Source organism: Marmota monax, unplaced genomic scaffold (genome assembly GCF_021218885.2).
Source record: "Marmota monax isolate L192 unplaced genomic scaffold, Marmota_monax_Labrador192_F-V1.1 WCK01_AAM20220418_F8-fsc00021, whole genome shotgun sequence".
Classification (NCBI taxonomy): domain Eukaryota; kingdom Metazoa; phylum Chordata; class Mammalia; order Rodentia; family Sciuridae; genus Marmota; species Marmota monax.
The window spans coordinates 9,035,856-9,056,838 of NW_026695228.1; the positions used below are offsets into that span (position 1 = coordinate 9,035,856).

The 20,983-nt window shown below is 34.9% G+C and overlaps 1 protein-coding gene across 1 annotated transcript; it reads right to left on the minus strand.

The window, feature by feature from the left end:
* Nucleotides 1-19,590: 19,590 nt before the first annotated feature.
* Nucleotides 19,591-20,569, minus strand: LOC124087902 (stathmin). The gene has a single exon (XM_046437079.2). It carries the CDS (start codon nucleotides 20,487-20,489, stop codon nucleotides 20,118-20,120), a length of 372 nt encoding a protein of 123 aa, XP_046293035.1. The 5' UTR covers nucleotides 20,490-20,569; the 3' UTR covers nucleotides 19,591-20,117.
* Between the last annotated feature and the right edge of the window lie 414 nt (nucleotides 20,570-20,983).

Genomic DNA, 20,983 nt, shown 5'->3' on the forward strand with positions numbered 1-20,983 from the left:
AACATCAGACAATGAAGACAAAGTATTTCAACTGGAAAAGAACATAGACAGCTCAGCAAGACTGTTAAGAAACCATGAGCAGAACATCCAAGAAATATGGGATAACATTAAGAGACCAAACTTAAGAGTCATTGGGATACAGGAAGGTACAGAGCTCCAAACCAAAGGAATGAGCAATCTGTTCAATGAAATAATACAAGAAACCTTCCCAGACTTGAAGAATGAGACAGAATCCCAAATCCTAGAAGCCTACAGGACGCCGAATGTGCAAAATCATAAGAGATCCACACCTAGACACATTATAATGAAGATGCCCAACATACAGAATAAGGAGAGAATTTTAAAAGCTACAAGAGAAAGGAAGCAGATTACATTTAGGGGTAAGCCAATCAGGATAACAGCTGATCTTTCAACACAGACTCTGAAAGCTAGAAGATCCTGAGCGATTTTAAGATCTGGTTTACCCTCAGTACCCCGATACAGGCGGAAGAGACTGAGGATTAATATTTCTACCTTGCATCTAAAGGGGATATAAATCTTGTTCTTTTTTCCATTTTAATCATAAGTTCTTAATTTTCTCAGCATTAATGTAAAAATCACTTATGCTTGCACAGCACAGACATAAATCATTAGCACACAGAAGAATAGTAAGCAACCTTTAATCAATACCACTTCCTTCTATGAGACACAGTAGAAATGAAAGAACACAGTTTATCATTGATCAGATGTCTTGCAAATATTTAGCCTGGGCCTCATCTCTCTGCATCACTTACTTTGCTCCAACCACACAGGTTTGCACAAGTTAGGGTCCTTTCCTCCTCAAGAACTTGTTCCTTTACATCACTCAGGTCTTAGGTCAATACTATTTCTCCAGAAAGACCTTTCCTGTACCTAACCCAAAGGTGCTGCTTCCTGACAATCCCTTTCAATCATCTCATCTGCTTAATTTTGTTCACAGCATGAATGGCTTTCTGAAATTATCTCATTATTTATTTGTATACTTGTTTATTGTCAGCTGCTTCTCCTCCCCTTTGACTGTGTGCCCCATGTCTGCAGAGGCTGGATGCCTTTTGTCTACCTCTACATCATCAGTGCCTGGAGCAGTGTCTGGGCATAGATTGTTGACTGGTGGTGTAGGCCTTGTGCTCTCCACTTTGGTGTCAAGATACTCTTGGATGTTGATTTAGTGGTGCGTGTCCACTTAAAAATCATGCTAGTAATTATAAAAAGCCAAAGATAAAATTGTATGTAATTTAAAAATATAAACAAAATGAATGTAACATTTCAGAAGGTATTCCAGATTTTCTTCAGGGCATCATGGCTCCTGTTTACTCCAAAGATTCAATAAGAGAAGAAATTTTTACATATTACAGTGATGTGACCACATCAATGTTTATAGCAGCAGCTCAATTCATAATGGCTTTTATGGAACCAACCTAGGTGTCCTTCAACAGATGAATGGATAAAAAAAAATGTGGTGTGTGTGTGTGTGTGTGTGTAAACAATGGAATATTACTCAGATTTGAAGAAAAATGAAATTATAGTATTCCCAGGCAAATGGTTGGAGCTGGAGAATATCATGCTAAGTGAAATAAACCAATTCCAAAAAAAAAAAAATAAAGGACAAATGTTTTCTCTGATATGCATATGCTAATTCACAATGATCAGGGAGGCTAGGAAAGAATAGAGTTACTTTATATTAGGTAGGGAGGAGTGAAGGGAGGGGAGGTGGTATGGGAGAGGGAAGGAAGTAGAATGAATCAGACATTATTAGCCTATATACATATGTAACTATAGGACAAGTGGGATTCTACATCACAGATAGCCAGAAGAATGAGAAATTATGCTCTATTTTATATGATGTATCAAAGTGCATTCTACTGTCATTTATAAAGAATTAAAATGAATTTAAAAATGGGAAGAAATATTGGCATTGAAGATAAAGTGTACTGATTGAACGACATGTTGGATAGCATCTTTAGTGTATAGCAGTGATTCTCACACTTGACTGTGTATCAGAATCACTGGTGATTGCTGATCTGCACCCCCAGAACACTGACCCTCTGAATCTGGCATGTTGGGGCACACTGAATCAACAGCATCTGCTTGAATGCAGTGACATCTAAGATATCTCTTAAGAAGCGAAGCTGCAATCTGTTGGGTAAAAGGAACAATGTTCCAAGGGACTCTTTTCCATTAATTTCCTAGGCATTACGGAAATTACTATTGAGGTGTGTGTCCTCTTTGGGACCAACACACTTTCTGTAGCTTACTTTCTACTAAGGTTCTATTATAAGACTTGCTAAAAATAATAACAGAAAGTTTAAAAGAGGCTAATGTTCTTTGACAACTTAATTTCCTCAAAACCTCATTAGGTTTCTGAATTATTTACTTCCAATCATTTTAATACATGAGTAATCACACCTACAATTCTTACTGAAACAGTACTTGAATAGTCTTTATTTTCTTGCTCCCTGTCTCTTGTACACAGTGGGATTTAATAGTAGCCATCGTGAAGAGGGGATCCCTGAATAGGGCCCCTTCTAAAACCGATCACTCTATCAAAATAAGAAATCTCACCTTGTCTTTGCCAATAAAACAGTACTTAAAATCCATTTCTTGTTGCTTAGGGCCTAGAAGCTGTCATTTTTTTTCAATCCTGCAAGACTTAAATATCTGTTCTCCCTTTATTCTTCCATGTCTAGTTCTAAACTGTCTTTCTCTTTTGTTTCTCACATGTTGTCAAACAGATCCAGTGTCCACCAATATGTAGTACAATAATCTCTTTCAACCTCTTTTCCCAGTTCTGTAACCATCTAATTTGTCTTCCAAATTACTGCAGGCAAGAGATTTATCAAGTATTTTAAGTTTAGCAAATAGTTTGCATTTGAATGACATAGATCAGGAGTGACTTGGCTTGGGTTGTCATCCTCTACTTAATCGCTGGGCCAATGCTGCATATTGGAAAAAAAAAATCTGCAATGACACTATAGTTTTGGCATCAACTTATTTATTAATATTTATATATAAATATAATTAACCAATGTTATTCATAAATATTTATATAACCATAATACTTAGTATTTATAAATAATATTGTTTTACTAATAATTAATTATTTCATATTTATGTATTATCTAAGAATAATTTTATATTTATGTATTAATAAGGATAAGTCATGCTGGCAGCTGATATAAGAAGTATAAAATCTCAGTGGCTATAAACTTTTAAAAGTCAGCATGTGTGTGTTTGCTTACCAGAATCAAACAGCCAGCAACAGTGAAGTTTGGGGTTGTGCTTTAGAAAGGGAGTCTGGGACCAGGCCCCTACCATGCTGTGGTTATATAATACTCATTACGTGGCCTCAATAGCACCTTTGTATAATTTAGCTGGAAGATGGGAGAGAAAGAAGGAGGATATTCTTGATTGCCCATATTCTTGATTGTCCAAAAGTCGTACATGCTTCTACAGTTAGACTGGTTGGAAGGAGACACAGTGGAACTTTGTGTATCAGTACAATCTGGGGAACAGAAAGCACACGAGTTGATTTAACAGAAAAAGTGATATAGAGACGTGTTTAAGTGAGAGCTAAAGGACTAGCAGCACATGAAGAAAACCCTGAGATGAGAGAGAAAGGATGAGAGAAGTAAGTTACCTCTGGCTTGGGCTGGTGTCTCTGAGAAGGATGTTGAAGACTGAAAGAAGGTGGAAACCCGATGTAACCATGGCCGGGTCAAATTACTGTTGCCAGATTAAAGAGCAATCTGCTCATTTGGTGTTCTCATAGTCATGAACCAGCCAAAGAGTTCATCTCTGTCTCCATTGATTGCCCCTATGGGTGCAAAGTAGCAGGAAGCCAACTCAAGAGGTGAAACATTTATAGAATCCTACCTCCAACATTACTAAGATGACTCCTGATGGAATTTTGATTGAAGTGGCAATAGTATCAAAAGTGATATAGTGTTTTCTGATCTTTACTTATACAGATGGCCCCACATCTTGCCCAAGTCCTGATGATTGGGAACTAATACAAACAAAAAATTGTTTTTATAAAGAATTTGATAACTTACAAACCAATGATGTTGCAAACAAAGTTCCTTGGCTCCAAATCCCTACTTGATACACGATTAAGAATGTAGTTACGTGAGAAGGAGGACATTGCCTATCTATAAACACCAAGGATGGACTTCATACTGGGGACACTGACTCTGCAGGTTGATTTCCCCAGTTTAGTTTTGAAAACCATTAGTTTTGAAAACCAAGTACACGTAATTCATCACCATCATCTCATTCGAAGCAGAGGCTTGAATTCTGCTCATCTCGGGAGCTGGTTTTGTCTAAATTTAATTTTCTACCTCTGGTTTTTAGTTCACCTGAATAACCTAGTTGTTGAAAAAGTTGCATATCTAAAATAATTGTGTTTATGAAAAAGGAGGTTAGTTCTATTTAAGAAGTATTTCAATTATTTATTCTACTTCCAAATAACATTTATAATAAGTTACATGATTTTATGGGTCAGGAATTGGGGAGGGTTCATATTAATAATCCTTTGTTCCATGTTGACTAGAGTCTCTGGAAATTGTTTAACTGGCAATGGGTTTGACTGGAGGACACAAAATGGCTTCAGTCCCGTGGATTGTGGCCTTCAAGGCAGGTCATCCCCTATTACATCCCTAAATTCTTAGAGACTTTCCATTTTATCTCTGCAGCAGGGCAATGGTGTATCTCAGGTACATGAAAAAACAAGACAGAAGCTCTCAGTCCTTTTAAAGGCTAAATTCAGAATAGACATAAGGTCACTTCTGCAATCGTTGATGTAAAGGAAATATTTTTCATGCTGCATACGCCTTCCATTGGAGATAATTTTGTAAAGAGACATTTTGCCTCAGACTTTAGCACAGAGGAACAGTTAACCAGACTTCTCCCATGTGTTGATGAAAGGACCCATGGGGGCTTTCTTAAGCCAGTAGACATTCTTCACAGACAGGAACCAAACAGAAATGGAGATCAGAGTGTGACATTCTCCATTTCTGATCATTTCATTTTGAACCCTAGGATAAAATAGGAAACACTACCCACCCGTGTGCTCAATTTCTCAAACAGTGGCCCAAAATGAAATCTTAATTTCTAGATGGCGAAATTGAGTCCAGCCATAGGTGGAACTTCCCTGGATACAATCCAGGCGACAGGCTGTCCAGTCTAGCCATGTTTAGATTTATTGCTTTACCCTCAACTGTGCAGAGAATCTGGATTTTGAAATAACCGTATATTCTTGATTTAATCTCAAGTCCTTTACCTTTGCATCTGAAGTGTATCTACCTCCCACTCTTTAACTTGCAACACCCCTAGCTTGTTTCTTGTCTCAGCTCACTAAACCTTCCTGATATATCCCCATCCTTCTTTTAAGAAGCTTATTATTATCATTATTATTACTTTGCTTTACCAAGAGGTGGGGAAGAAGTCTTCATTATGCAAAATGTGATATATAAATCTATGTGGAGTGCTTCTAAAAGTAGAATGTCTGCCAAGTTCTCTAGCAGTGTTACCAGTGTATAATTAAGTACTCATTTAAACTATAGTTTATGTTTGTGTGAAGGGAGTGTGCAGAACTCAGAAATAGAAGTTGTTGTGGGTTTTTTTTTCCTGTATTTTTAAATTATATGTTAGATTCTGGTTTTGACAACTATGACTTTTAAAGCAACAAAACCGGATTTTCAGTTCTAGTAACATGGTGGCCTAGATGACCAGAGACAACATCTTGATACAGGATACATAAAAATCTCTAGTTAAAACGCAAGATCTAGTGTGAAATAAGATAATCTTCAATGGGTAGAAATGGAAATGCAGCCCAAATTAGATAAAGAACATATGGTTGTTTTAAAGTCCCAGATTCTCTGCCTCGTTGAGGGAAAAGCACCAAATCTAAATATATGGCAAATTTAGAATCGTACTGAGAACTGATTGTGGCATAGTTCCTGGAGTGTCTAACTTTCTCTGATGGTTTCCTGGTGAAATTTTAATCTGTGCTTTTATGGTACACTGGAGATAAGCTTCATGCAATCACATGGATTTGATACAAGACCCCAATGTTAAGTCTGCATTTATGAAGGCCAACACCTGCAGTTAACTGAAGGAAAAATAACACAGAGGGACATTGACAAGAGCCATCTTTGACTTTGGACAGAGGGGAAAGTAAGAGAAAAAAAAGTGTGTGTGTGTGTGTGTTTCCCCTGTGTGCATGTTTGTAGTTGCACATATACACACATACACACATGCATGCATACGCAATCATATACAAAACTACTTTGAGAATTACCAAACAAAAGCCTGATCTTATAAAAGTTAAGATCAAATTTAAACACCTATTCAATGAAAGCCTTCTCAAAGAAAAAGTTTAGTTAAAGGGATAAACTAAAAATACTCTCAGGAAAAACATAACTTAAACCTAAGATGAAAAGATTTACATAAGAGTGATATCAGAAAAGTAACAACAAAAGAACAAATAAAAATATCAAATATATAAAGAAACAACCCACTCTGAAATGAGATTATGGTAAAAAAAAGATGGTGAAATCAGATATATAAACATAGCAGATACTGAATTTATTAGGTATTGAATATTCCATTTGAACATATTAATATGACCATTTAAAGATTACATACTATTAAATGTATAAAGAAGGAATGAGTGGCTTTGAAATTAACAAATACATTTATAGAGGATGAGAATCTTCCAAAATTACATGACATCATTTTAAGTCCTAATTTTGATATACATAACAGAACTATATAACATGTAATCGAACAATTATCATTTTTTTTAATTTTTAAAACATTGTTAACATACATAACAACATAACACTGTATCTACTAATGGAATAATACTAATGTCACATTTGATGCATGCATACATTACATAATGCTTAAATCAGGTTAAGCATATTTATCTCCCCAAATATTTTTCATTTCCTTCTGGTGAAAGCTTTTGAAATCCTTTCTTTGACCTTATTGAAATGTACCGTGCATTGTTGTCATCTATAATCATCCTATTGTACAATAGGACACCAGAACTTCTTGCTTTTGTGACTTAATATCCGTTAGTCAAACTTTTCTCATCCTTCTGTCCCCCTAATTCCCCAGCCTCTCTCATTCAATGATCACCTTCCATGAGATCAATTTTTTATAGATTCCACATATCAGTGAGATCATGCAGTATTTGCTTTTCTGTGTCTGAGTTTATTTCACTTAATGTGCTCCAATTCCATCCATGTTGCCTCAGTGGACAGGATTTCATCCTTTTTTTTATGGCTCAACAGAATTCCATTGTGTATGTATACCACATTTTCCCCATCCATTTATCAGTTGATGACACTTAGGTGGGTTATGTTCCTTGGCTATTGTAAATAGTGCTGCAAAAAAAAAAAAATGGATGTGCAGATGCCCCAGAGAAGATATTTTTAAAGTTGGAGATTTGTACTTTCCCTCAGAAGGGTTTCTTTATTCTACGGAATTATTATTTCCAATTCACATTGCATTTATAGTTCTATAATGCCTTTAAATGATTAATTTTGCAATTTCCTTAGGTATCTTTCCTAGTTATAGTAATAGTGTTGTCCTGCCATGAGCTTCTATATCTGACCTGGATTTCTTGTAATTCCCTGGAGACCAATGATGTTCAACACATTTCCATAAATTTATTGACCATTCATATATTTATTGACCATTCCTTTATTTTCTTTGTCCAGCTCTTCAGATATATTCATATATATATTTTCTTATTAACTTATTGACTTTTAAATATATATTGAATATTATTCCTTGGGTATTTCTGTATATTACAAATATCTTCTCCAGACTGAAATCTTGAATTTTTGTGTTCTATACTGTAAAACAGAAGTTTCTAATTATATTTACATTTATTTCACAAACTTTTCTCCATAGCTGGTGACATTTGCCTCTAGTTTAATATGGTTTCTTCTGTCCCTTGATAATGAGTATATTTGTCAATGTTAACTATTTGAAGATGTATTGTTTTATATTTCACATTCAGATGAAATTTTTTTATCAGAAATGATTTTTGTATGGACCAATGACATATGATCCATGATAATGTGTGCTGCATTATTTTTCTACATACATCTCCACCGATCCAATGCAATTTGGTGATGACTGTCTTTTCCTCCTGTTCTACTTGTCAACTGTATGATAAACCAAAAGTTGACACAGGTATGTATCTATTGCCAAACTTTATCATGTCTCATTTTCCAGTTTATCCCTTCTTCTTCAGATATCACCCTGTATTAATTACTATAAAGTTATTCTTTTAATGTATAGTATAAGTCTTCCAACTAGTTTCCTCTGTTAAAATTCAATACTTCAATATCTTTCCCAGTCCAGTGCATTTCTCTTTGTGAATGTGTTGTGGTATTATTCAGTTACAGTAAAAGTGTCAGTAAGTGTACAACTCTTGAATTTTACACATACATAAGCTTGTCAATAAGCTTGTCCATTCATACTGAAAGAAAACTGCTGAGATTTTGATGGGGTTTTGTGTTAGATTGATTAGTTTGCTAGACCTACTTAGTGATCACCATAAATCTACCCTATGTGATATATTTTGCAGTTCTTTTTCTCACGAAATATAATTTGTTTCTATTCCCTTGGGTTTGAATTAAATTTGTAACTTGCATGGTCAATAGGATGTAACAGAGGTAATGATGTGGCTGTCACCTAAGTGATCCTGTTTCAGGCCAAGTCTAGACCCCAGAATGGCTTTCAGACTTCATATTTCATTCATACTTCATACTCTGTCCCCTGACCACTTTTTTCCATGAGAGCATTGTCAGACTGTTTTATGGGAGGGATACTGTAGCAGAACCAAGCCAGTCCAACCCATAGTCAGCCAACTCCCAAAAGCACAGCTGCCTGACTGCACAAGTTTGATGGAGACAAGCTCAGATGAACAGGCAACTAACATATAGGAAAATGTATAGCAATTAATACAGTGTGATGTTTGATGAAGAAGGGATAAAATGTAAAATGAGACATGCTAAACTTTGGTAAAATATGCAAACAGGTATGAACAGTGGGTAAACTCTAGCTCAACCCATAGAATGATGAGTTGTTATACAGGCTGGTATATCTTATGTTACTATATTGTTGGGGTACTTTTTTTCATGACCTAAGTTTTGCAATATATTACCTAGATGGGTTTGCGCTATAAGTGAATTTGAGGATAACTGGCATTTTCAACATATTGAATCCTCTGGATTATAAGCATAGATTATTATATTTAACATTAATTTAAACCTGTAACTTATTTCATTATAAATGTGTGTAGGAGTTTTATGTATATTTTTTAAATATACTTCTAGGCATATGAGTATTTTTATACCATATTGAATGTATATTTTATACATATTTCAATATAATATAATTGGTAATTATGTATTATCATTGATTATCATAAAATTGTCAAATGTAGTTGTTTGTTATGACAATGTATCTATAGAGATGTTTTTACCTTCCAGGTTAAAAAAAAGAATCTTTACTGTTAATGATGATCTTCCTTTGTTTTCAATTTGCTTATCTTTTAATTAGTCTTCTTGCTTCAATATTATGACATAGGTCTCTAGTCTAGTAATGAACAGATCATTAGAAGAAATATTTTCTAAAATGTTCATATATTCTCATTATCAGTTTAAGGGATGTATTTTTTAATTTCTAGATTACTGAGAATAATTTTAATCCTAAATTGCTGATAAATTGTCTCAAATGCTCATTTTACTTTATATCTATATTCATGAGAGAAGTTGGTCCATGTTTCCCTTCTTTCCTGTAGCCTTCCAGGGTTTGAGTATCAGTTTTACTGTCAACATAGAATCTCCTTAGAAACTTCATAAAACTGCTTGGTAGAATTGATCACTGAAAGCATCCAGGCATAGAGTTGTCTGTGTTGGGATGACTGAGTTGTAGAATCATTAAATAATTGTAGAAAAAGCTTAGGCTTTATTTCTTCTTGCATCAGTTTTTAATATCTATCATTTTAATGTGAAGTTTCAAACATATTTCCATGTTTTGCAATATATGTGTGTGTGTATGTGTGTGTGTGTGTGTGTGTGTGTATACATATATATATCTTTTTTAATGTCATTATAAACTATAATTTTGCTTCAATTCTTCTCTGGTATCAGCTACTTTAAAAACATTTATTTCTTCAAGAGTTCATGATTTTTAGTAGTCTTTTAAAGCACAGTCATTGGCTTTAAAGGTATTTTACAGTGAGGACATATATAGGATATTATATAAATATTTAAAGTAGTTTAATTTGGATTGTTATTCTATATTTAGCTACTTCAGATGATTGAGTTTTTACTTTCCTCCTCTAACACACACATCTAAGGCTAAGAACATCTTTAGCTAGTTTTCAAAATTTTTTATATACAATATTTTCCCTTGCTAAATTTAACGTTCAGAATATTATTTAAATTTCATTTTAGTTAAATTTAAACCATAAATTATTCAGAAATTAGTAATTAATTTTCAGTTATTTATGAATGCTTATATTTTTTCTATTTCTTATGAATTTCTAACAATTTCATTTTTGTAGGGAAATATTTCAGCATTCTTTATTGTTTTTTTTTTTTCTTTTTTGTGGTACCGAGGATCATACTCAGGACCTTAACATGGTAAGTGTCTATTACTGAGCCACATCCCCAGCCCATTTTAAAATTTCATTTGGAGTCAGGGTCTCACTAAGTCGCCTTGGCTGGCTTTGAACCTGGGATCCTCCTGCCTCAGCCTCCTGAGAAATTGGATTACAAGTGTGTGCCACTTTGCCCAGCTCTGTGTTATTTCAATTATGTGACATTTGTTGAAACTTGCTTTATGGGCCAGTACATTGTTAATTTTTAAATCTTATGTACACTTTAAAAAAAATAAATTCTGCTGTCTTATGATAATTTGTATGATAATTATATTTAGTAACATGGCTTAAATCTAGTATATGACCTTTATTTCCCTTTTATTTGAGCAGTTCCCAAGAGATGTGTTTCAAAATCATATACTGTGTCTCCACTCATTATGATAAAAAGGATAAATGACAAAGGACTACAGTAAACCTTTGGAGTGATAGATGTGTATGGGGACAAGTGCATGAAGTACTGCATACATGGCATATGTTAAGGGTGTCTGAGTGGCAGCCCACTCCCATCGTGCTAGGCACGTGAACAGCAGGCCACTTACCCCATAGGTACAGCTCTGGGCATGAGGCCATGTGTTGCAGCCCCTGTGCTTGCTCCACGGCCCATTCCTCAATTGGTCACTGCAAGGACAGTTGGCCAGAAATTGTATTGGTGGCTGCCTGTAATCTGCTTAGCTACTGCCTGAGTATATATACATGGTAACTGCGCAATAAAATCAGGCCTGCTTCCTCTTGGTCTCCGGAGGTCTTGAACAGTGACTCCGCAGCCACACTCTCCTCTACCCTGTTCCATGGACCTCCTGGCTGGACGAGAGAGAGCCCACACAGATGTGCTCATCATTATGATTGTAGTGATGATGGTCTCACAGGTTTGCACATATGTTCCATCTCATCAAATGGTATGCTGTAAAAATGCCAAGTATTTAATCTGTAAACTCTATCTCCATAGATGTTTAAAAATGAGCCAATGCATTGCACAACATAAAGAAGAAAAAGCATGGGACCATCTCGATAGACACAGGAAAACCTATGATAGATTTTTGACATTCACTCATAAAAGTAGGTATCAGTGTATCAGAACTAGATAGAAAAATTTTTATTGATGAATAAATAAATAACCAGGTAGAGAATCAGATAAATGTTTTTCTAAGAATATTCCCAATCTCTAACAAACTTTCATAACTGCAGTTCTTGGGAGGACTATTCTTTAACACCCTTAACCATCAGCTATGAATGAAGATGGACATATCCCCTAGGCCTGGGGACTGGTGCCAGTTATACCCCATTCTTACAGGAACTTCAAAAAATCATTGCTCTAGTCATTCTCTGTTCTGAAGCTTAGGGAAAGAACTGGTTTAATAAGGCCAAGACAGGTCATTTTCAAGATTCTGTTTGCAAATATGTGCAGATTTCCAAGTACCATGAGACAGAATTGTTACTTAGTGAATCTTCTTGAAAAGCTGACTTTTGGGAGAACTTTGGCAGATAGAATGCAGTGTGCTGATACTTAAAAAGTAAATAAAACAGTCATTGACCACTTTGTTAAAAAAAAAAAAATGTCTACTATAGGAATGGGATTGAGGCTCAGTGGTAGAGCGCTTGCCTAGCATGTGTGAGGCACTGGTTTTGATTCTCAGCACCACATATAAATAAATAAAATAAAGGGACCCTCAGGGTTATACAAAAGAACATACAAGAGGGAATGAGGGGAAAGGGAAAAATAATACAAGGGGGAGAAATGAAGGTCAATAGGGGGGGTAGAGAGAGAAGAAGGGTGGGGAGGGGAGGGGAGGGAGGAGGGGGGATAGTAGAGGATAGGAAAGGCAGCAGAACACAACAGACACTAGTATGGCAATATGTAAATCAATGGATGTGTAATTGATGTGATTCTGCAATCTGTATATGGGCTAAAAATGGGAGTTCATAACTCACTTGAAGCAAAGTGTGAAAGATGATATATCAAGAACTATGTAATGTTTTGAACAACCAACAATAAAAAAAAAAAAAAAAAAAAAGAAACTAAAAAAAAAAAAATTAAAATAAATAAATAAATAAATAAATATGCAAAAAAAAAAAAAAAACTAAAAAAAATTAAAAAATGACTACTATAAACTGAGTGTTGGTCTGCAAGGATATGTGTGATTCTTTTAAATGGTGACTGTGTTTTACTCTGAGTCTCCTCCACCTGCTCAAAGGCCTTGGGGATTATAGCATTGTCCTCTAAGTTTTGTCAGCAAGAGAGAAACTTTAGAAGTTACCGTTCAAATGCAGCAATCATTACTTGGTATTTTTCAATTTAATTTTAGTATAAATTAACTTATCTGGGTGCAAGTAGCATTAAAGCTAATAACCCTAAAAAGGATTAAGATTAGAAAGTAATGCTGTCACTGACAAAGCTCATTAACAGCCTTTATCACTACAAGCTGATGAACTACATGGAGGATAATTGGCCTAATTATAATACATTTGTTTCTTTAGCCAGGTATTCTTTGCTTCACTCTCTACTGATTACTTATAGGTCTCCGTTTGGCCAATTAAATTTCTCTTTCTATTTCATCCATTTCTAAAATTGATAGTGTGCAGCCCAGGTGTCCCTTGCTGTCAGTGTGACTGTTCCCTGGATAGTTTAGAGCTGTATTAAAGAAGACAAGATTTAGAGAAACAAAAACAGACAGCTTTATCTTAAGAGTACAGAAAATAAGACAAGTTATAGAGTAAATAATTTGGGGGGCATCCTACCTATTTCTTTTAAGTGGAGTTGTTAAAATATTTGAAACCTAACTTTACATACACCCCTGGTATGTCCCAGGAGATTCATTTCCTATTGTACTTTTTTTTTATTTCATGGCAAGTAACAAGTCACCCAAGTAAAAATGGCTTAACAACATAAAATGTTATATTAATTTATATTTTATATAGAAGATGTCTTGGAATTAGCGATTTCTACATTTGAAACAGTAGTGATGAAAGTCTCTAAGAAGGCCTTTGTTTGACTTCTTCCTATCCACACTCATTGTCATGAGATGACTTCCATAGCTCCAGACATTGAGGCTGCATTCAGGAACAGGACAAGAAACAGTATAATGAAAACAAATTACCACATGATTTTTTGCTTCTTTTATTACTAGAAAAGAAAAAATAGTTCCAGAAGTCTTTCTCTTATATTAGCCTAAAATTGATATATATTCACGCATAGATAAGAGGGAGATGGATAGAATTCCTAGCTTTCCCATCATTTATACCAAAAACAAAGACACTTGGTAACAACTTTTCAGTATCCAGCTGCTATGATTTGAAAGTATTTGACCCTCCAAAATTCATAGGTTGAAACGTAAACAATAAGTGAGGGCACAACAAATTGAGATCTTTAGGAGATGATTAAGTAATGAAGGCAGAGCCCTTATGAATAAGATAGTACCCTTATAAAAAAATCTGGAGGGATCTAAATAGGCTTTTGCATCCCTCATTGTGTCTGCATTCTTCCACATGTGATAAAACGGCATTCATCTTTGGAGGACACAGGAACAAGATGCTACCTAGGAAGCAGAGACAAAATTCTCATGAGACCCTAAACCTGCTGATGTCTTGATCTTGGACTGCCCAGCCCTCCAACCTATGAGAAAATAAATGTCTAATGTTTATGAATTACATAGTCTGAGGATATTTTGTTATAGCAGCCAACTGAGACACCAACTGAAAGTATATTTCACAGAAAGACAGACCCTTTTCTAGTAATTGGAAGGCCCCATGGAAAAATGTGTTTCTATTCATCCTGAATGTCATGGAGGGACAAATTTAATTCTAGTACTTGGAGATATATCAGTTTTTCCAGCTGAGTTCTTATTGAACATTGGGGTCCACCATAATGAGAGTGATCAGGCCATTCATTGTCCACAATAGACATGTTTGAAAGTGAAAAGGGAGACTACTAATAATTACGCATGTACAAGTGAAAGCTCAGTAATATCCTACATAGATTAGTACATGTGGTTACCTTATCTTTAATAACCCTGTTTCCATCTCAGAGCCAGAATATCACTGGTTCCTCACTGTTGGTTTCAAAAAGAGTTTGATAACAATTGAGACCTTTGGAGGACAGAAGCAACTGATATCAAGTGGCGCTAAAAACCAAACAAGATTCCTATGAACAACCTTGGCATAACCCATCTCCACTCTTCACAGCTATTGCCAACATCCAGGATAGGTGGACGAAGGGGCAGGATTCCAGATCTAATAATCATAGATGCTCCTTGGGCTGCCCTGTAACAGAGTTCTCACTCTGATTATAAGGATTTTTCATGCTCTGACTGAGAAATACTGCAGCAATTCAATAAAACCAAAAAATACAACTAATATTGATCAAAGTGATCACCTACTTTCCAGACCTATTTATCAATTAAGCAATTAATCTATCTACTATCCATGCATATAAAATTGTACAAAAAATGAAGAAACAAGAAAGACCAAACAGAAAAATGTTAAATATCAGGGGTTTCACCCATATTTTAATACAAGTTTGTCATAGGCACATTTCTGTTTCAGTGAATGTAAATATAAATCAGCTTTATTAATGAGTGCATGTTAGTGCATTAAATAGATTGTATTAGAGACGTGAATTTAGCTACTGGTCACATATTCTCTACCCTTCTCCCCCCCCCACTCAAAGCCAATAACTTGATATGAAGAGCTGTTATTACTCCCTCCCCTTTGGAATAAAAAGTTTGAAAATAGAAGTTGTGATTTTGTGCCTTAAAAGTTTTTCAGAACTAAAGGAGTCTCTTAGCTTTTACTTCTTCACTGAAAGATATATTCATCTCCAATATCAAGTACATATTCCAGGACAGAGAAAAGAAGAAACAAAAGAGATAACAAAAGGGACAGAGTCTGTACCCTTTCCATCCCACTTAAAGAGTATTCATAAAAGTTTCACCAAAAAGTGAATACTTAAATTTAAGTCTCAAAAAAATGTACTGTGCTGTCATTTGGAAACAAATAAAGCTGGTCATGCCGATACATTCAAGAAAACTGGTTTCTTTTAATAAGGAAGAAGGGATGTTGATTGGCAGCTAGAAGTCCTTGCCAGGTGACATATAATAATGTACCTAATAATTTACTCATAAAAATGTAGCCACTCCTCCAATTTTAACTATTATTATAATTATCATGTCACTTCTGTGCTGGAAATGATGATAAAAGTGATGCAGGATTATAAACATAAGTGCTCCTTCTCTCACTAAATAAAAATACAAACTATGGTCAATGAGGTTCTCCATATCTTGCCAAACAATGGTGTGGAAAAATTGTGATTTTTCTGGTTACATAGGATTGATTACTGTCTAATTTACTCTTAAGTTCTCTTTACTATAAGTTTTATAATTAACTGAGTGTTTATTGAAGGCTTAGTATATGCCAGGGACTGTCTGGTGCTCAAAACATGATAAACATGATGGTATTGGTATGGACTATGATATCCTGGGTGCACTACATCTGATGAGGCTAACATGGAGGACATTTGAAAGAGTCATGATTCATGCAAAGATGTAAAGAATTAATATTATTACCTGTATTTTCTTATTATGTGTTCATTTGTTTATTGTCACCTAGGTTGATTCCATGTCTTTGCTGTTGTGAATAGTGCCACAACAAACATGCGAGTAGAAATATCTCTTTGATACACTCATTTTTGTTTCCTTTGAATCTATATCCAGAAGTGAGACAGCTGGATTGTGTATGGTGGATTTACTTTTAATGTTTGAGGAACTTCCATACTGTGTTCCATACATGATAGGGTGTTCTTCAGCCATAAAGAAAAATAAAATCTTGTCATTGGCAGCAAAATGGAAGACAGTAAGTGAAGTAAGCTAAGAATAGAAAGACAAATACCACATGTTCTTGCTCATATATGGAAGCTAAAAAAAAAAAAAAAAAAAAAAAAAAGCGGATCTGAATGTAGAATCCTGATTACTAGAGGCTGGGGTAGGATGACAAGTAGCAAAGCCAGGAATGGGGACTAAATGATGTCCCCCAGCACCAGGGCAGGACCATAGTCCAAGATAAACGGTCACATACTTTGTAAAGACCTAAAAGGAGGAACTCAAAAGTTCCAAATACAGAGACATACGGATAGATATATGCTGATCACTCTGATTTGATCAGGGTGAGCTGTATGTGTATTGAAATGTCACACTGTGCCACACTAATATGTACAATTATTACATCTTTATAAAGTTTTTGAAAGACACATTTTTTTGGAAAAAAATATTTAGAATAAGCTAGATATCCAGAGTCCTAAAGATGTAACTAGTGCTTATAGACTTCTAGCTGTAAATAACTATAAATTTGGTAAAATACATGAAGCAAATATTTTCAGGAATAAGATATTGGTTAACTCAGGAGTTAATAATTGAGATTAAAGAAATGTATGTTAATCCCTTAACCACCAATGGGCCTTAACAGAGTGGATCTTCTGTGGGTTAACATCTGAACATATCCTAGAGGTTATGCAGTGTTGATTCTAGGGATACTTTTTTAAATAATAATAATAAATCAAAAATAGACACGTTTGTGGAAATAAAGCCAAGACTCACAGGAATGCAAAGATTCACCACTAACTTATATTCTCAGCTAAACAACTAGAACATGGCAAAGGAAAACATGATATTCCAAACTGTGTATCAACCATAATTTTCAGCATAGATATGGACTTCATACATGTGAAAGAAGTAAGAAACATGGTTGATATTTGTTTAAAAAGCCAACAGAAGGTACTCCAAACTACTACAAATCATGAAAATAATTTCAACATCTTTAAAGTAACCAAAAACCTATATTTAACATTTCAAAGGACTGATGTCATATTGACTAATCATAGGGAGAATCATAGAAGATAAATTATTAAAAAAACAAATAGAAACATAGAAAATAAATTATAAAAAACAAAATAGAAATCATAAAAAACAAATTGAAAAGTACCAATAATTGATACAAAAATCACTTTAATTGCCTAAAAAGAGATTATAGAGGAAAGAAGAAAGAGTCAATAAATTAGAAGACAAATAGTGAACACAGAGAGAACATTGAAAACAAATCAATGGAATGCTCCTGATCAGTGAGCAGTATGAATAATCCCATAGAAATGTATCTGTAGCCCTGGAAAGAAAAGACAACTGAAGGAAATTTTTAAAGAAATAATAGTGGCAAATTTTTCGATTTTGGTGAAAAAAATGAACTTACACAGATAATGAAAACCATACATAAATAAGCATTAAAATGCTAAATAAACAAACAAAAACAATAGCAGCATAAATTTTGAAATCTGAGAAAAAGACACATTTCAGAGAAACAAAGAACAATATGATTAATTCATGATTTCTTATCACAAATAGTAGAGGCCAGAGCACAATAGAATAAAGTTTTAAAACTCCAAAATTAGAGAGAAATATAATTGTATATGCAATGAAAATATTACCTAAAATGAGATGAAATGAAAGCATTTTCAAATGAACAAATGCTGAGAGAATTCATTGGCAGCTGATCTGCACTGCAGAAATGCTCAAGTATGGTTTTCAGGCAAAATATACTATATAAAAGTCTGTATTTGCAAAAAACAATGAAATATAATACTATGGCAAATATGTAAATAATACTAAGTATTATATATTCTTTTTATTTTTATTTCTTTATATAGCCACAAAAATGTCAAAGAAAATGTAAGTAACTTTGTATTTTGTTATAGGTAAATATATATAAATGAAAGAGTTCATTTCAATAGCAGAAAGAGGAGGAGTAGGAAATTAGAAATGAATAATTTTTAAATTTTGTTTTGCCATGTTGGGAATCAAACCCAGGGCCTCATGCCTACTGGGAAAGTGATCTACTCAGAGATACATCTGCAGCCCTAGGAAGTTAGATGCACATTTTGTATAGTGCTAAGATATGCATGCATGTGCATCCTTTGAAAATTCATTTGTTGAAAAACTAATTTCCAATGTAATGGTATCAGGTGATGAGATCACTGGGAAGTGATTAAGGCATAGGGTAGAATCCTCATGAATGGAATTAGCACCCTTGTAAAAGAGGCATCAGAGAGCTGCCTCACCTTCCTACCATATGAGGAATCAGAAAGATTGTATATTTTTACAGCATGCCCAAAGACTAAAACACAAAGAATGATACAATATTAATTTGAATTAGATTGAAATGTTATGATACTTATTGTAATCCCTAGGTAAGATGCTTAACACACACACACACACACACACCCAAACACACATACACGCTACATGCTTACATGGGGTGGGGGAGAAAGAGAGAAAGAGAATACAATAACTAAGTACACACAGAAAATACAAGTATAAAATAAATTGTTGGAAGTATTTTTAAGCCCCAAGAAGTCAGGAAATAATAAAGCAAGAAAACAGGAAACAGAATGGGAAAGTTAAAAATAATTCAGTATGGCATTTTTAATCTTCATAAGAACATCAACATTTCCATTGAATGCAAAAGAACAAGCACAACAATGGAAAGGCATAAGTTGTTAAGCTTGATTTTTATAAACAACTAAATATGGATTTTATAGGACACCCACCTCAATGGCTCACATGGTTTGAAAGTAAAAGGATATGTTTTGCAGTAAGCATTAAAACTGGTTTGACATTGTAAATATATATCACGGTAACTTTAACCAAAATATTTTTTTAAAATTAGTATTTTCAGAGAGGAAGAAAGGGAAAGTCGAAGACACTAACAAGGCCAATTTCTCAAGAGATAATTATTCAAATGTGTACGTTCTTAACATTCACAGTATATGGCCCATATAGTGATATGTAAAAGAAAAAAATCAGGCTTATGTGCAATTGTAAGAAAATTTTAAAATCAGTAACTCAATATTTTTTTTAACAGCACTGTGCAGTTTTATTAACCATTCAAATACAGTAGCATCTGGTAAGATTGGGACAGAATTGGGATTAAAAAGTGAACAGATATTCAGCATCTAACAATTTGAAAGAAGCCACGGCATGCTCTTCACAAACATGTTTTCACAGAGCCAATACAGTATTAGCCATTAACCCAGTACACCAAGTGCACTGAAGTAGAAAAGATGCAACAATAAAAATAGCTACATTAAAAAGACCAACACTTTAGAAAAAGATTAAAACACTTTCAGTTTCTCCCCCTTTATCCCCTAAAACAACATCTTACAGTCTGGATCTACCTATACAGTCCTACATTAGCTTCTAGAATATTTGTCAGGAGGGAAAAAATAAAATGACACTGGCCAGTACAGTCTTTGGATATTTAGGAAGGGGAAGGGGAGAAAGTCAGTTCTCAGAACAAATTAGTCAGCTTCAGTTTCATCAGCAGGGTCTTTGGATTCTTTGTTCTTCCGCACTTCTTCCATGTGCTTATCCTTCTCTCACAAACGCTCCAGTTTGGCAGCCATTTGTGCCTCTCGGTTCTCTTTGTTAGCTTCCATTTTGTGGGTCAGTTTCTCTTCCGCCATTTTACTGAAGTTGTTGTTTTCTTCTATTGCTTTCTGAAGCACTTCTTTCTCATGCTCTCGTTTCTCAGCAAGCTGCTTCAAGACCTCAGCTTCATGAGACTTGTGTCTTTCTTCTGCAGCTTCTAATTTCTTCTGAATTTCCTCCAGGGAAAGATCCTTCTTCTTTGGAGGGGAAAGGGGGAAATCTGGGACCGATTCTTTTGACTGAGGGCTGAGAATCAGCTCAAAAGCCTGGCCTGAGGCACGCTTCTCCAGTTCTTTCACCTGAATATCAGAAGAAGCCATGGTGAATAGAAGACAAGAGACTGGCAGTGTATTCCACACAATCCACTGGTAAGGAAAGCCCTGCTCGGTCCGAGCCGCCTGGCCACCATAACTCAATAATTTTAACAGGCCAAAAAAAAAAATACTGTGGCATTTTTTTCTTTTGTCTAAAACTCATTCCTCATATCATTCTGGGCTGTCTGAAACGCGCTTTCTCTCTTCAGTTTTTCAGGATGCTGTTTCTCAGTAGTCTCCCTTTACAACAGACCTTAAAAGAGTCACCAATGACTAATAGTTTCCCATTTACAGTCTACATACAATGTGTTAGGATCAGACATTTTCTGTGCTTATCTGGAGACTGTCCCTCTCTCCACTGCCTGATCTCAGGTCTATGAGTCCAGTGTATTCTGCCTTCCTGACTGCTCTACCCCAGTTCCTTGATCAGAGTCTGAGAGAGCACAGATACTGCAGAAATATGTCTTGAATGGACAGATGCCGGAATAAAGGGTGATAAG

Excerpts from the sequence above, each read along its gene's own strand:
- LOC124087902 (XM_046437079.2), bottom strand. The coding sequence starts at position 20,489 with ATGGCTTCTTCTGATATTCAGGTGAAAGAACTGGAGAAGCGTGCCTCA.